The 19,058-nt window shown below is 31.9% G+C and overlaps 1 protein-coding gene across 1 annotated transcript in view; it reads left to right on the top strand.

Annotated features, from left to right (window-relative positions):
• The window catches only part of LOC123693918 (CUGBP Elav-like family member 4), a 536,298-nt gene that overhangs the window by 41,391 nt on the left and 475,849 nt on the right, over nucleotides 1-19,058 (top strand). The window contains exon 3 of the mRNA XM_045639187.1: nucleotides 17,480-17,562. Coding sequence (XP_045495143.1) covers nucleotides 17,480-17,562 — 83 coding nt within the window. The remainder of the gene's footprint in view (nucleotides 1-17,479; nucleotides 17,563-19,058) is intronic.

Below are 19,058 nucleotides of genomic sequence, written 5' to 3'. Positions count from 1 at the left end.
ATGCGCTTCGCATAAGTTTTTAGATGAAAGACCTTTTTCACTGCAAAATAGTGTATTAATTTGTTGTATAAGAAATTGATTAGCGTTTTACAAAAATGTAATATGCGTTAAAATTTGTTATTGTGTTAGTATTACCTACATAATATTATGTACTTTGCTTAAAAAATCAATAAAAGCAATTTATGAATTATTATTTATGACATAATAATACAATTGTTACATTACGTATCACTTACATGTATACTTACACAAACATTTGATGTTATATACAATCAAAATCATCACTCAAGAACATTAATTTCGCAGCATACGTGAAAATAAACTCCAACAAACAGTACTATAAAACACCTTCTCAAACTGAAACATCTTCACAAAAAAAAGACTTACAACCAAAAAGTAAGACATACATAAACGTAGACTGGCTAATAACACAGCATCTCTATGAAACCCGCTGAAGGATCTATAAAATTGCAGTGGGCTTTAATTATGCATTCAACGGGTCAAGCGATGCGGACAGACATGCACAATACAATGGGAAATGAACAGTCGCTATTATGGATGTAAAGTATAACCTTTGATATACATTATACATATATGTGAGTGTGAGAGAAGTATGAGGTTTAAAGTAAGATGTATAGATACAATGTAAAATCTGAGGTTTTTAGTACATTCAGAAACATTACGAAGGTTTTGTTGTTTTGGATGTGTAACTGTAAACTGTATTGAAAAGTGAAAGTGTAAAGAGTGTCTGAAAAAAGTAACTTGAATAATTCTTAATCTGTATTCATAAAACTTTGTTTTATTACTCTATTGTACCAAAGGTTGTCTGAAAGAAATTGCCTTCAAGCGATAAGACTGCCCATTGTACTTAGTTTATATCTTTAACCTGTTTGTATTTTAGTTTTATAAGTGCAATAAAGAATAAAAAATAAAAACAAAACAATTGCCAGCCAGTTAAACTCCCCAAAAATTCTAGAAATTCACATCTTTACCACGAAAAAAAAACAAAATAGTAATTAAATTCTTTATATATTAAAACTCAAAGCCATAATGTTTCATACAGCTATTATTAAATCTATAAATTGTGCAACCGGAGTGGAGCTTTGAGTCTCACTTGATGGGCCTTTTAAACGCCCAAAAGCCTTTACTATATTAAAGCACTTCAATTTTATATAAAAAATGATGGTATTTTTTAAATATCATTTTCGACGTATGATTATTTAACAGCGTTTGGTTCAAACATTGGAAATCTGTATTTATTAAACTATTGTTTTATTCATGCGATTCGGAGATTGGTGTTATCTGTTGGATTATATGGATGGATTTATTGTCTACTAGCTTTCCACCCGCGACTTCGACCGCGCAGTCAAAGAAAAACCCGCATAATTCCCGTTCCCGTGGGATTTCCGGGACAAAACCTATCCTACGTCCCGGGGTAAAAATTAGCCTATGTTAGCCTATCTCGGGTATCAAAATGTCTCTATACCAAATTTCATGTAAATTGGTTCAGTAGTTAAGGCGTGATTGAGTAACAGACAGACAGACAGAGTTACTTTCGCATTTATAATATTAGTATGGATTATCTGTATCTAGATCGAGATACACTTTTAGTGATTATAATATATAAGTTATCAAGTAGTTCACAATTTATAAAAAACTTTGTAGACTACCGATACTTTGATCAATATGTTTTGACATCGCTGGTGGTATCATGATAATATTCAGGTATTCATTTGTCAGTAGTATATAAACAATATGGTAGGTACTAATTTACAAGGCAGTATTCCCTTTTATTCTGTATTAATAGATTATTTTGTTTCATCGTTTGCTGTAAACAAAACATGAAACTTAAATTCTCAAATGAGTAATTCGTTAACAATTTAATAGGTACGTATCAAGCAAACCTCGTAGCAAATTCTTCTCAGAAATCCATACGAGCTCAGATAATAACATTTTAACGGCGCATAAACACGTACGAGGAAAAAAATCAGAATTTCCCCGTACGACCTCTAAACGCCCTGCGACGTCATACCGCCCCATATCCTTTTTATTTTATTAGTAATAGTCTATAAACCGTTCGATGTTTTCTCTCTACATAGCAGTTTGACACTTTTATTACAACTGTCCCGATTAAAAGCCGTATCATGGTAAATGCTTTGACGGAAACTCGCCTCTATGTCGATGGTAGAGAGGTGAATATCTTACGTCACAATTTGATTGAATGTTGGGAGTTGTAATGAGATGGTCAGCAGTTATTGATTCACGTGGTTCCATTAGGCTGGGTGTAGGGATGTGATGTTCTAATCGCAAATGTCGATAGCAATATTTTTCCCAAAATCATAGAGTACATTTTAGCATGTTTAATTTCATCATGAGAACGTCAATTCCTATAAGATACTGTTGGCGTTTAGCATTTTAGTTAACAAGGCTGTTCTGTATATATTAGTTACACTTCTTTATTAAACTCGTATGAACCAAAATATGAACACATTTATGTTTCAATTTGCATCATTAATTTATATTATGATAATGAATTAAGTAAAGCCTCCATAGCGCTTTAATTTGTTTATTTCTTAATGAAAAGAAAAAACATTCTATATACGTAAAATAAATCGCAAGCAATAAAATTGTACACAAACTTAAACAGTTAAAAGTGAACATTCCCATATTTTTCAACGCGTAAAAACGTTACAATTTAAAAACACCATATTATATTTTAGATACCGAACAGAAGTTGTGAAATAATTCTTTCGTGCATACCTCTTGCGGTCGCCTAGAGAGTTATTGTAAATTAGATTTGGTAAAATCATACCGAGTTTCCGCTGGTACCGGTAAACTTTCCCACACTGTATCTTTGACGTTCATAAATTTTAAATGTTGTATTCGTTTGTGGAATTTTATTTGGTAGACGTGAAATGCGATACTTTTTGGTAGTGAAATAAAGTGCTTATTTTTTGTGTGTTTTTATTTTATTATGTAATTGGTTTCTAAGTCGGTGATATTGATAAAACACGAGGAAAATGAAACGAAATATAATACATAATATTGTATTTTTCAACTATAGTGAACTTCTGTAAAAAATCTCCCTTTCAATCTCTATTCACATAATATACGCGATTTATTTCACTATTTTGTGTACAATCGCTGTTATCCTAGGAAGGAAAGATAACTCTACAAGAAATATTTTATCGATAATTCAATATTATTTCGACTTATCGATATATTCCCATCACTAGTGGTCATCGAGTGCTAACTCAGCTGGTTATCGTGTCGCGTATACTCATGTCTGTCTGCTGGTTTGATATAGATACCGTTTTTATTACTTTGTTTTTTCCTACTTTTGTTATAGGCTCTGAGTAATGAATACGTATGGACTGTGTTCAGAATATTTATTAATTTATACTTCTTGTGCACAAAAAAATAGATTTTAGGCAGTGAGATCAAAAGCCACCTTACTAGTAATACACAATGATGATGATGAATAGGAATCATGAACATTATTAACATTTTAAATAATGATTAATATAAAATTATACTTCTTTTTATAGAAGAACATTCTTGTATACATATGAACCCAATAAAAATGTTTTCAATTACCAAACAAAGTTAATTAAAACGGATTAATCCCGCAGATAAGCCTCATAAAATCGTAAAACGAACAATTAAGACTAATATGATCTGCGGACTTTCCGTTGCACATTATACGCATTTAACAGGATTCCCGGACACTGTTATGAGTATCCTAATCCCGGGATAATTGTCCAACGCCTAGAAAGTTCGTAATTATACAAGTCCGGATTGCATCATGGAGTTTGGCCGGGTAATCCGATTATGGATGATTAGAAAAATATGTAAGGAGATTTCAGCTTTGTTTGGCGGGAATCGATTTTTTCGTTGGGGAAAAAATAGGTTGCAGATTTTTGCGACAAGTTTTGCGAGGGAAATGAAATTGTTAATGTTTTATACGTTTAAAGACCGATTTTTCAATCCTTGGTTAAATCTTATCCGTCCAATAAAGTTTTACACGATAATACGATACACGATAGGCCCTTAAGTTGTTTTATAGTGTATAGTGATTACGTATACATTTCGACTGAAGACTTTTCAACGATTAAACGCTATAATATGCGCGATTTTATGAATGTGTTCTGTCTGTTTGTAGTTTTAAATAATGTGATGAAGGCGTTTTATATCTGATTTATTGTTTCTACAAGAATATATTGTATTCATTTCAGTTCATCGAGCTAACTCATCGCCAATCTATATGATAAAATACAAAAAATATATTTTATTATCAGTTTAATAAAAACATACATAAATTAGGTAAACTAATCCCACTTTAACGTTAAAGTTACGTTCACATAAATAGTACACGTCTAATTCAAGCGCTGAAAATAATTAAACATGTACTGTATCTAGTACAAGTGACATTTTGCCAAACATCGCACTAATTGCTGCTCGCACGTGATTACGGTACATCACTATTCACTCACTGAGTTGTTTAGTGACTGAGTTGCAACTGTTTAGTGACTTCTTATAGTCTTTACAAAACACTTATTCTATTATGTTTAATATGACTCTAATTTTAATTATGTTTATTACGAGGAAAAGTACCTGTATATTAGTATGAATTAAGATTTGGTTTTGTTTAAAAGCTTCTGACTACAGATGTAGTGCAATAGTAGATGTAGCATATATATAACAGTAAATACAGTGTTTCACTTTTTTAACTAAATGTAGTGAAAGTCCTAAAACGTTTTTAAATTATAATGAGGTGTTCTTTCAACAATTCAAAACGTACATCGATGCTCAAATTTTTTATATTTTTCAAGCTGATTAATTAACAAATAGAAATTTAATTTAAACACAGAATTGCGTGTTTAACAAATACGAGTAATAGGTACTAAGTAACAATACTAATTATAGTGGTGAAGCCATTATTAACCATTAGTCACTCATTGGCACGTCTACCTAAATTAGGTTGAAGTGGGCCAATTATACTTTCTTAATGGACAAATTTCATTTTAACGTGTAGTACGTTTCCCTTCGACTATAGGTTCATTTTATTTTTTTATATTTTTTTTAACCAACCAAGCTTATTTTAAATAACACATGTATTTCAAATAAGAATGATCATAAAAAATCGATAGTTTTGAGATAACAAGCATAAAATACACACATGAGAAATTATTCCATTTTTTTAAGTCGGTAGAAAAACCCTCAATTTATCCGGATATGAAAACGATCACAGAAAATCGGACTTTGCATTATTCCTAACAACGAGTCGGATTTTTGTATTTCAATATAATTGAAACGAAATAACCCTACATAACTCGGCAATAACATTTCATAGAAAAATCCGTTCACTCGACTACAATACCAATCGAAGTGAATGACTATAACAATTCTCAACTTCTGCTTAACGAAATAAAATACGAAATTCATTGTTTACCATTCGACTCAAGAAACTAGACGTAGTTGAATAAAATTCAATAATAGTCAATCTATAGCGGACTGCTGGTATTTCAAATATTAAACCTTGTGTTTTTAATGGAAAAGTTTGTATGTTTAGAAATTAAAGATTTTGACGGATTTAAAACGCGATTTATTCATTGTATTATTATCCCGACGTTTCGCACACTTCGGATAATAATATAATGAATAAATCGCGTTTATATCTGTTAAAAATCTTTAATTTCTAAATGTATAATACTCGCGTAAAATCAAACAAGAAAATGCTAAAGTTTGTATGGTGAAAGTGTTTATTTATTTATTTATTTATATTTATTTATATTTTAGGAGAATCTACAGCTGTATTCTTAAAAAGTAGTCACATAATATAATAATCACAATAAGCCATTTACAGATTCTCACGACTAGAATAACACTAATATGTAACAGATTCAAATGTAAGCGATTACGCACACGAATCAAATGCTTTCGAATTTACTAATACTATTGTAACACTAAATTAAATTACATATTAACTCGACCACCAAACTGACGAAAGAACTCATTTGCTAACTGACGCTTAATTGAGTAAGGACTGCTGCAGAATAAGTCAAAATCGAACTGTTTTGATAGCTTGTTAAAGTTATTGCTTACGCGCAGAATAAACGAGTTTTGACGATAGTTAGTGCTGACTGCGGAGGTAAAGATAGGAGTATATTTACGAGATACAATTGAGGGTGTGTATAGTGAAATTTTGGCTAGTAGATCTGGGCAGTCTATTTTGTTGGATGTAATACCTAAAAGTAATAAGATATCAGCAATCTCCCGGCGATTTGTAAGAGGTAGAAAATGAAATTTGCTGCAGACCTCGAAATAATCCTCAGATTTGTACGGGACATGTAATCGGTAACATAGGAATTTCAAAAACTTCATCTGTATTCGTTCTATTCTAGTTATATATTTATCGTATCTCGGATTCCATATTGGCGACGCATATTCTAAGATGCTGCGTACGTAAGCACAAAATAGAATTTTAAACGTTTTCGCCTGTTTGAAATCAGACGAAATTCTCATTATAAAGCCTAAAGCTTTAGATGCTTTAGCTAGAATACAATCAATATGTTTATCAAACATGAGTTTTGGGTCATGTATTACTCCTAAATCTCTTATGTCAGGGCTAGTTCCAAGATCTTGATTTTTTATTCGATAGTTGAAATGCAGTGTTTGTTTTTTACGACTAAATGAGACAACTGTGCATTTACTAGGATTGAGATCTAATTTATTTTGAGAACAATAGAAGTCTAGATTATTAAGGTCCTCTTGAAGCATAGCAGCATCAGCAGAAGAATCAATAATCCTAAATATCTTCATGTCATCAGCAAAGCAAAGAAGATTTGAGTATGTGAGGCAACTTGGGATATCGTTTATGAATACGCAAAACAGAAGAGGACCTAAAAGGGAGCCCTGAGGTACTCCACTTGGTATTACAACCCAACTTGATATGTAGTTACTTATTACAACTGCTTGAGATCTATTGTTGATATACGAAGAAAACCATCTTAGTAAGTTACCTCTAATGCCCATAATGTATAACTTATGCAAGAGAATCTTGTGATCTATGCGGTCAAAACATTTACTGTAATCCGTGTAGATTACATCAACCTGATGGCCTGTCTCCATAGCATCAGTAATATAATCATTCAGAAGCACCAGGTTAGTCACGGTTGATCGACCTTTCAAAAATCCATGCTGACAACTCATGAAAGTGTTTTTAAATACTGCATAAACCTGGTCGTATACTAATCTTTCGAAGACTTTGGCTATGATACACAATTTAGATATGGGCCTGTAATTGACAACTTCCAACTTAGAACCTTTTTTGTGGATAGGTGTAACGAATGCCCTTTTCCACATTGAGGGGAATTCCATAACAGTAAGTGATTTCTTAAATAAATAGGTTAGTGGAATGGCTATTGAATCAGCACATTTTATAAGAAGCAGTGGACTGACTTCATCAGGACCTGCAGATTTTGAAGGATCTAGTTGGGATAATGCCTTTTTTATCGTTTTCAAGTCAATATTAATCGAACAAAGGTCAAAATTTGATTCAAAATTACTAAGTTCCAATTCAGATACATAATTTGATAAGTTTGTGTCAGTTTTATCTAGGAATGTAGTATAAAAATATTCTGAGAATGCATTACAAATATTGTTACCAGATGTGAATAGATTGTTATTATATTTAATATTGCTAGGTAAGCCTTTAGATTTCGATCTACATTTGAAAAAGGACCAGAAATATTTAGGATTCTGTTCAATGGCATTTTCAACAGAATTTATATATTTTAGGTAACAATCATTTTCTACAGTCTTAACTCGATCCCTTAACAGTTTGTATGATTCTAAGCTACTAAGGTTTTTGTAAATCTTGTATTTGCGAAAGTGTTTAAATTTTTCTTTAATTATCTTTATTAAAGCTGGTGAATACCAAATAGGAAACTTATTGTCAACCACGGTTTTGCTTGGGATATAAGTGTGTATTAAATTATTAACAATCGAATAAAAATAATTCACACTTTCTTCGATGGAATGAGTCCTGTCAAACTCTTGTGACCAATTAATTTTTAATAATTCTGCATTTATTGCCTCGTAATCCCCTTTGTTAAATAATATTTTCTTCCTTGTATTAGATTTTAAATACGATATGTGAACAAATTCTACATCTATTATGAGCGCTTTATGATAAGGATCAATCGGTAAAAGCGGACAGACACATTCATGCACAACGATTGAATCATTTGATAACACCAAGTCGAGTATTCGGTTGCTAACGTTATGTATGAAGTTGTACTGCTGCAAACCGTGAGTATATAATTCGTCGATAAACAAACATTCATCACCATTCGAGTAGTTTGAAGGAAGAAGCAGACCTTCAGAATTTATATTCCACGATATATTACTCATGTTGAAGTCGCCCGCAATAATTATTTTATCCGAGGGATGATTAAGAATTATATTATTCAGTGCTTCTAGAAAGTTATGCAATTGTTGAGAAAATGATCTGCCTAAGTTTTGTTTACAAAGATATAATACACATATATGAATATTTATAATTTCGTTATGATATTTAACACGTAAAGTCAACCAGAGGTCCTCGGCAGATGACTGAAATTGCTCCTGTGACGTTACGATTAATTCCTTTCGGGCTGCGATAAGCACGCCCCCTCCCCGCGTTTGTCCTGTCGTCTCATAATTCCGATCCCTACGCCACACTACATAACGTTCATCAAAAAATTCGGAATCCGATATACCATCCACAAGCCATGTTTCCGTTAATAGTATAATATCATATGAGGTTAAACATAAATTACGAAAAAATAATAAGGACTTTGTCCTTAATCCTCTTACGTTTTGATAGTAAATTGATAATTTTATATTTTCGTTAGCCATTTAGTTTTGATACGTTCAATAAACGTTTAAAAGGCATTTTATAATCGAATAAAACCATTAGAAGATTTAACCGTGCGTACGTATATTTGCAGGATAAAATAATTGTAAGAATGATAAATATTAAAACGAACGTTACACAGTTTGTATCAAGGTCAACACTAACTTCGGCAAAGCAGGCGAATGTAACCATTAATTTTAGTGCGATAAGCAATAAATTAGCGTATTGTAAATAATTTTGACTTACCCTCAACAAAAAGAAATATAGTTGAAATGCGTTAGCAACTACGTCAGTGTTAGGTGTGTTAAACCTTTTTTGCAATCCGGTGATCGTGTATTTTTTTAACAGTAATAATTTATACAAATCAAGTAAGCTAGGAAGTAATGAACAATAATAGCCACACATTAAGAAATTTTGTTTAAATCGCTTTTTCTGGAAATTATCAATACGCGTGAGGTATTATTTTTACGCACGTGGATTTTCCCGTATTTGATCCAGGTGTATTGATATCCTTTTTCTTTTGCTAACGATTTGACACTATTTAAAAGCAATTTGGTGTTTGAGCTGAGATGGTCGTTAATGTAGATTCTATGGGAAAAGTCCTTAAAACCAATGTTTGACGCACATAGGTTGGTCGTTGCACGCCCAGCAGCTACAAAGTCTTCTTTAATGTATCTATTCAAAAAGCTAACAATTATAGATTTTTCTTTGGACTGACTACTCTGAATTCTGTAAATATAATTTATTTGATTTCTGTCAACGTTACAGTTTATTGACTTGCTGATCGAATCCAATATAGAGAAAAGATTTTCATCTTTTTTGACCGGCACGCCCTTTATCTCAATATTGTTAAGCCTGGATCTGTTGTCGCTGTCCTGCGCCTGCGTTTTTAAGGTAGATATCTCCTCCTCAAGCGCACAGCTCCATCCAATTTCTCCAAGTTAAACAGACGGTCCTCAAAGTTATTAATTTTGATTGAAAAGTCTTCCAATTTGCCTCCTAAGAATTCGCAGCTTGCTTTTATATCTGATAGCTCAGTTTTTATATCATTAAAACTTTCGACAAGGTTAGGTAAGCCCGTAAGTTGATTTTTCATGGAGCGAATCTCTCTCATAATGGACTCGAGTGAAACAGATTCCGGTAGCGACGTGCTGACGGTAGCAGTTTTGCAGGACCCACATTTCCATGCTGCTCTTCGGTCTGCTCCTAGTTTGCGCCAACCAGTTTCAGTAATTTGAGCACACCCATAGTCGAAGTATCTTTTGCAGGTGCCACAGAGGACACCATCATTAAATAAGGCATTGCACATACAGCACTCCATTATTATTTGTATTAATTTTGAACTTTCAAACCAAGTGTTTACGCCCTCAGATTAGTAATTAGCACAGAATCGAGTAATACGCAACCGCTCACAGCTGTTTCGCGAAGCGAACTGATATTTTATTTTTAGTTTATTGGTATTTTATGTAAAAAGTACTGAGGGTTTTGTTATTTACATAATATCTTCTCTACTACCAAAGTTTGTCGGCATCATATTCTTATTAGAGATGAGGCTTCTTCAACTTTACGAAGTTTATTTTTGTTTTCCGATATATTGTACTTTGTTACTTTTCCCATGCTATTATCCTACTAATATTATAAATGCGAAAGTTTGTCAGGATGAATAGATGTTTGTTATTCTTTCACGTATAAACTAATGAACCGATTACATTGAAATTTAATATAAGAAATAAGAAATAGGCTACTTTTTATCCCGGAAATCCCACACGGTTTTTCTTTGAAACGGCGTGTGAAGCTGCGATCGAAAATCTAGTAAAGTATATTCTAATCTATACTAATATTATAAAGCTGAAGAGTTTGTTTGTTTGATTGAACGCGCTAATCTCAGGAGCAACTGGTCCGATTTGAAAAATTCTTTCGGTGTTAGATAGCCCATTTATCGAGGAAGGCTATAGGCTATATATCATAACGATACAACCAACAGGAGTGGAGCCACGGGGGTGAAACCGCGGGGAGCAGCTAGTCTATATATAAAACTCAAAGGTGACTGATATAGTTATCTATCAACGCACAGCCCAAACCACTGGACGTATCGGGCTGAAATTTGGCATGCAGGTAGATGTCATAACGTAGGCGTCCCCTAAGAAAGGATTTCCCGATATTCTTACGCGAACGGGGAAAAACGGGGATGCACGTACAAAGTTGTGGGCGGAAGCTAGTACTGTATAAAGTAGTTAGCAAGGTGACTTTAAAAGCATATAAATTCTAAACTAAAGTGCTAAATTCAGCGGACAAAAGATAGCATAAAGTGCAACTCTTTTTACTAACCGCTTAAAATTCTTACTTACACGGAATTCTTTCGAGACGTTGTAATTTTCACCTTGTTCTTTACGGTTTCACTGAGACTGATTTGTTGCCCTTTTTTTCCATTTATTTTGTTTGCGTTTGTAATAATGTTGGAGTTAAGTGGGGTTTAAAATTAGTGTGAGAGAATTGGCCGATTTCATCAGTGACGTACCTATATTATTAACCGACTTCAAAAAAAAGGAGGAGGTTATCAATTCGGCCGGTATGTTTTTTTTTTATGTATGTACACCGATTACTCCGAGGTTTCGGAACCGATTTACGTGATTCTTTTTTTGTTCGATGCGGAATGGTGTCGAATTGGTCCCATAAAAATTTTATTCGGATAGGCCCAGTAGTTTTTATTTTATGAGCATTTTTGTCTGTAGGTATTTGTGAATTTTGCAAGTGCAAGTTTGAAGTCGGTTGTTTTTAACGCAGTTATTACTTGTTAGTTATCAATTCGGGTGAATACTGAGATCGAATGCGATTTCTCTAATAACTATCGCTAAGAAACTTATTTATATGACAAAAGCTTACTAAAATTTCATCACCTATTTCTGAGATTATAACGGACAAGCAATCAGACAGTCAAAAACACCATATTAAAAAAGTTTACTGATGGATCATCCAAAACATTAAACAAGACCAAATTCTACTATTAAATTCATTATTTAGATAAACAAACTACATTTAAAACAATATTAGTGATCCAACGAGACAAAAGTTGCTGATATAAATTATCCGGACCGCAGTTATCTACAGCTAGTTGTACAAACTGTTCCTAACCTATAAATTATATTATGAACATATTTTTCGCTGCACGGAAATCGTTGATGAAAAAAATACGTTTGTCATAGAATAATGCACTTTATTACAATATATGAACGAATAAAATGGAATTTCGTTGCATAAGTAAGTTTCAGGCTTCTGTGTAATGTATTAGATTTTATGCTTTTCTTAAAATTTTAACTATTTATAAATAATTTAATTATTAAATGTACAACTTATCTTCAATATATAAAAATGTTTTCCTTCGTCACGGCATCACGCGTGAACGGGTGGACCGATTTTGATAATTCTTTTTTTATTATATTGCTTGAAGTACGAGGATGGTTCTTATGTAGAGTAAACGTAAATATGTACCACGGGCGAAGCCGTTGCGGACCGTTAGTTATAAATATTATGGATAGAATATATTATAACGGATGTAAATTGTGTTTGTCGCTATAAAAGGAGTGAAATTTTGTTGAAAATAAATCTTACATCTTGTTTCATATATTATGTCTATTGTAGAGGCCTATATAAAATACTACAAATATATAACATTATTTTATATTCTAATCCATCTAACTCCATAAATTGATTTATACATGAAACATATTTTTAGCGTTAAAAGGACTTGTTTCAGATTAATCTCAAGCAAATTATTCGCTCATTACGAAACACCTGCAACACATATAAATCTCACTTATCAAAATGAAAACATTATGAATACTTTGAAAAGCGCAACACACACTCTTAACGAGATGACATTTAGTGTCATTAAAATTACTCTTTTAATTAAGTCGGATGAATTCAAGGTTTGAAGAAAAGCCCATCTCATATAAACGCTCCTTTTGCTCTAAATAAATTTAAAATTTTGTGTTTTACTGGAAATAAATTCTTCGAGTGTGATGACTATGAATATAATCAAAGGAAAGTTTAGAAATTTTGGGTGTTTTTTGCTGGCTTTTAAATACTGCATTTTTTAGTTAAGTTTAATTGAATAGAAGTAAGGGTGGCCGTACACGGATTGCTTCAAGCAGTTAAGAACGACGCGACGGCTTGAAGCAGCGACCGCCTGGTGAACTATAGACATTCATTCACTGCCGTACACGTGACTGCTAGAGCCGTCGCGACCGATTCAAGAAGTAATAGGACAACGCGATTTTTTAAAATCTAGTTTCTTAATGTATAGGTAATACTCGCGTACACACAAGAAAATTCTTACAAAGTTTAAGTTTTTAACTTTACAACGACAAAGATTTATAATGAAAAAGGCTTTTGATATTTTCAGTGTTTTTGTTAAGCTATTTTTTACAATAGTTGAGACAATTAAGCGCGGTTACGCAACCTAGCAAGTAAAATAATGTTGTTTTCATTTGAGTACTTTTTTAACAAACCACTTTATAAAAAAATATGTTTTCATACAGTTTCAACTGCTCTATCTCTATTGGAGATAAGGATAGTACGGATATGAGAATGGAGAGGATGAAAGGAGATGGAGATAGGAAAAAAGAGGATAATAAAGATTTTAAAGTTTAATTTCCATAGTGTTATGAAAAATGACTTTATCCATGTTAAAATTAGCTGAAAACTCCCTGTTTATGTTTTTTTAATCAGATAACCTTTCCTAAGTCTGCAGTTGAAAGTAAACACGTCACAGTTTAACGAAGCATGCACTTTGTATCCATAATTACCTCAAGTAATAAGGTCAGATTAACACTATAAATAATTGTTTTAATAATAAATTACATTCGGAGTCATGCGATGTGAAAATAAACATATGGGGCGTATTTAATCAAATATTTTACGTTATAATAATATTATGAGTCAGAAATAGAGAATTTAACCAAGTATAACTAATATTGAAATACTAGAGTTTTTAAGAATATTTGTTTTTTGACGCCCGCGTTTTGAAAGAAAAACCCGCATAGTTCCCGGTCCTGTGGGATTTCCAGGCTAAGCTAGCTTTTGCCATATTCTAGGTCTTTAGCTGCTACCTACATATTTACAGAAATTCATTGTAATCAGTTCAGTAGTACTTGCGTGAAAGAGTAACTAACATGCATCCATCCTCACAAACTCTCGCATTTATTATATTAGTAGGATAGGAAAATTAGGAAGCTTTATTCTTATTTAACTTTTTTCTTCAGATCAGAAGGAATCTTCTTAATCATGCAAATTATTATCAATAAATAACATCAGATTTCTGAATCATAAGCAATATTTTAAAATTAATTTAACCGAAACCTTATTCAATTTTCCGAGCATGTCTAAACCTTGGTTTAATCAAGTCCCCTGGGGGCATGATTTTCTTCAAAGAGACTGGTAATGCCCTCTGGCGGCATATCATTATGAGAGAATTAATTAAACGAAATATTATTTAAAAAATCAGTTTTTAGTTTAGGTTGTACTTTTTATTGTAAAATATAGCACGAAGAGAAAGTTCTGAGAATTTTAAGGATTTGTACACAAGTTGCGCCTTTGAAGTGCTTGATACAATTATCTTTGTTGGCTTTGTAATTCTGGCTTTTTTACGCCTATGTTTATACAGATTTAAAGGTAAAAGCAAACCTTTTGATAAATTTTAGTTTTTTAGATGTATAATTAAATTACATTTATTAAACAGCTATAATTTTTAAATGAATGTAAAAATGAAACAAGTTTGAACTCTACTTATTAGTATATTTCTAAAATGACGTTCAGACCATGTTTATATTCCATTAAAATAATTTAATGAACGGGAACTAAGTTGTAAATATTAGGCATAGCATTCCCAACCTTTTCAAAGTCGGTGAAAATCGTTGATCCAACATGATAATGGTATAGAATCGAAAAATATAGGCCCGGGACATGGAAACGACATATTAACCTTTAGCATGTATTGTGCTCGTTACAAATATCAAGGCTTTGTAAGGCCTACCAGTTCGCTGCAGTGAACTATGAGTTACCCTCAAATCCTTTGAAAATAACTATTTGGTTGATAAAATAAAATAACTTTGGGTAGAGATGAAAGATTTAAAAGCATCGGTAATTTAATGAAAAATAAATTTTAATCTATTCTATATATATAATAAATCTGTAGAAGGGTCAATTCTGTACATTGAAAATATTGAAAAAATAAATAGCAGGGGGTGTTACTGGATCGATACCAAGCCCAAATATGTGATTAAAAAAATCTTTGTCTGTCTGTCTGTATGTTCAGGCATCACGTGAAAACTAACGGTTCGATTTCGATGAAACTTGGTATAATTATTATACCTTATTATCCTGGGCATAAAATAGGATACTTTTTATCCCGGAAAAATACGTAGAAAATAAATAAATCTTAATTTTTCTTAATTTTTCCGCGCGGACGGAGTCGCGGGCGGAAGCTAGTAATTAATATGAGTATTGAACAATAACATCCTTTTCTGAATTTGCGAAAAAAAAAAATTATACTCACCTTAGGACTGGCGAAATCAATTTCAAAATCAGTTAAATAGTTTCTGAGGTTACTTGATACAAACAAACAAATATAAATAATAACATATGAATAGATTACAAACGTTCAATAAACAACACAACACGAAACAATAGAGTATCAACTTTAAAGCACTAATTCGATAACGCAAATAAGTATAATAACAGAACGAACAAAGGCGAATTTGCATCGCTGACCAGTAATTAGAGTTGGTTTTATTTCGTCTGCTATCGCCTCGTTATCTACTACTGTGCGATAAGAGCTCAGATAGCACGCAATAGCTTTTATACGTCCGCAAAAATTGCATTGGTTTGCCTCTACAATGTAATCTTTGCTCTACATCTTCTGTAGTGTATGCGCTCTACGTTTTATAGAGTTACCATGACATCTCTACATAGAGTCATTTGTTTTAATGTGTAGAGATATATGTAGAGTTGTAGAGTCGATTATTGATTTATTTTCCAGGCTTGGTCATTGCATAGTTGTTGCTCTATCTATACTAATATTATAAAGCTGACGAGTTTGTTTGTTTGTTTGAACGCGCTAATCTCGGGTACTACTGGTCCGATTTGAAAAATTCTTTCGGTGTTAGATAGCCCATTTATCGAGGAAGGTTATAGGCTATATATCATTACGCTAAGACCAACAGGAGTGGAGTAACTGGGGTTAAACCGCGCGGAGCAGCTAGTATTTGATAAAGCTATTAAACATCTCCGTTATTCGTCTAATCTACAATAACATGATCTATCATGAGTGAAACGTAGTTAGCAATGCCATATACATCAAGAAGGTCAGATTCACTGCAATAATAATGACCTACATATATTCATAACCTATGCAATGCCATCCACGATAGAGATGTAGCAATTAGAGGAACATTCCACTGGGACAAGTATTTACTGGACGCGCTATTAGTGTATTATTAGCTCGGGATGGTTGTTTGATAGTCGATTGCATTGCTTGGTAAAATAGCCGTGTTCAGTACTAATTGATGATGATGTAGGTTTCATATGTACATGTGTTATGGGTAATATTTAGCATATCCTGTGTATTAGAATTGTTTTATACTATCTGTCTAATCCACGCAACTGACCGTAATAATTAAAAATTTTAAGCTTATTTTTCATTATTGAGACTACGCTCCTATTGGATAGAAGAATGTTACAACTATTTAACATTATACTTACTCTTTCGTGTTAATAAGTCATATGAGAATTATATTTTATTAATTGTCTACAAAACACGTTTAATAATGAAAAATTCACTAAAGAATAAACTTATCACTTGATCATTGGTAAATTAAATATTTAAGGAATATGCTTAAAGATATTCATTGCAATATATATTTGTTATATAATCCATATTATTCAAAATCAACAAACAAAGAATTTAATACTACATACAAATGAAATTATAAAATATAAAGTAAATAGCATTTCGCTCAATTGGTTCAATTCCCATTAAAACTTGCTACCAATCGAGAACAATGTATGTAACCTGTAATAATTGTAATTAAAATATTGTATATTTTATACTTATCTATATGTAATAATTGTTTTACATTGACTTGTATTTAACGATTGTGAATTAAGAGTATAATTAATTATTGGAGATTAAAGAAACACAATCTCTTACGATAATATTTTTTAGTACATACGTAAGTACTAAAAATAAATTCATTTGGGTTTTTTTTCATTTCGTTTCAATGATTATGTCTTAGTATTTATATATATCTTCTTCATTAAAACATGTTTTAATATTCTCTTTGACGAAGTCAGACCACAAATGTTACACAATACCTATGATATAAGTAAAGAGTTGATACAATTCATAACATACGAAGATACCATATTATTATACACTCATTTATGAAAACAATACGAATTGAACTTTCACACCTCTCACTTAAGGTACATTTTCGAAGTTCTATATAACATTTATTCACCTTCACGGAAATGTACAACTTAATATGCCTTAATAAATATTAATATAATATGAATTTGTTTCAGGCTGCGCTTTCCTCACATATTTCAACCCGGAAAGCGCTTCGAGCGCACAATCAGCCCTCCATGAAAAACGGACGTTACCAGGGGTGAGTAACCTTTTTCATTAATTTGATTAAATTTATTTGTGAAGCGACATTTTATTAAAGGTTTATGTTCAATGTCGCTTTACAATGTGGAAGTTGTGTACGGATTTTTATTGACCTATTTTAAATAATGTAAGTAAAGTAAATAGACTGTAATCATTATACTCTTCGCCGTTATATAAATATTAAATGCAAATTATTATAGTATCTACTCCTTAATTACGAACGTATTTATAACTTAATAACCAAATGTAAAAACTGTATCAAAATATAGCTACATATGTCACTAGCTTCCGCCCACGACTTTGTACGTGCATCCCCGTTTTTCCCCGTTCCCGCAAGAATTTCGGGAAATCCTTTCTTAGGGGACGCCTATGTTATTTATTTATTTATTTATTAGAAATACCAACGTTTGTTTACATTGTTTCATTAATTATTAATTACAGACTTATTGTATTCTTCTAAATGTAACAAACAATTATAGGTATTCACAACATGCAAATATAAATTACACAAACTGACAATTTTTAATTGTAAACTCAACAGCGAGAAGAGAAAAAACAACATTACATTATAAAGAGAACAAAGGAAAATGTATATAATAAAAACAATAAATATGTAGTTGCGTCTCAATACTAACACATAACTGTAATAAATTACTATTTTGGTGTTAGAACATAAGGCTAAGAACATAATATAATTTTTAATAACTATGACTACATGCTATACATTAAGCTTACATACAAACAATTTACGAACAGTTCGGAGAGAGGTATTATTAATATCAATGATATCACCATATTTATTTACCATCTTGCACAGTCTTGGAATAGGAGAGTTGGCTCCGAACTTACACCTACGGACAGGTGGAACAAGTGGATCAATTTCGATGCTTTACAGCCAATAAAGGATAACCGCCACCTATAAAATTGTTCATGAGAGTGGTTTAAAGTGAAAAATATAAAAAAAAAATTCATAAAAAAAATTGTATAGACCCCAAAAAGCTGGAGATGTATACAATATAGCATTGAATTTAGTACTTATTAAATGACGTTTTTATTTTTCCATTATATAGCGCAAAATACAATTTACTGTCGCTTATCCTCAAATGGTTTTTATTTTGTAAACAGGAAAAATGGCATAAGTGTAAATACTTGAATTTTTTGCTTGAGCATAAATGACGTAATTCTAATTTAAATGTTATACATCGAAGAAAAATGTCACAAGCAAAAGTTTTAGGGAAAAAATATAGGTAAATACTGTGTAAGGAGCTACCGAATAAAAATGAACAGTATGCAAAACTGTATAAAGTTAAATTTTTTAACGGAAATATTTTGCATAAGATACTGAAACTTGCACACAAACTGCACATAACATAAGCATCACAAAATCAAAAACAAAATAAAAAAGCATCTCCGACGAATGGCTCTTACATAGCCGAGCTCAAATTAACTTAAAAATAACAAAGGTAATTTTTTTTTTTATGTCAGAGCAAGCAA

The sequence above is a fragment of the Colias croceus genome, chromosome 8, assembly GCF_905220415.1.
Source record: "Colias croceus chromosome 8, ilColCroc2.1".
Taxonomy (NCBI): domain Eukaryota; kingdom Metazoa; phylum Arthropoda; class Insecta; order Lepidoptera; family Pieridae; genus Colias; species Colias croceus.
The sequence above is the reverse complement of the archived record's forward strand: the minus strand, read 5'-3'. Positions and strand labels throughout refer to the sequence as shown.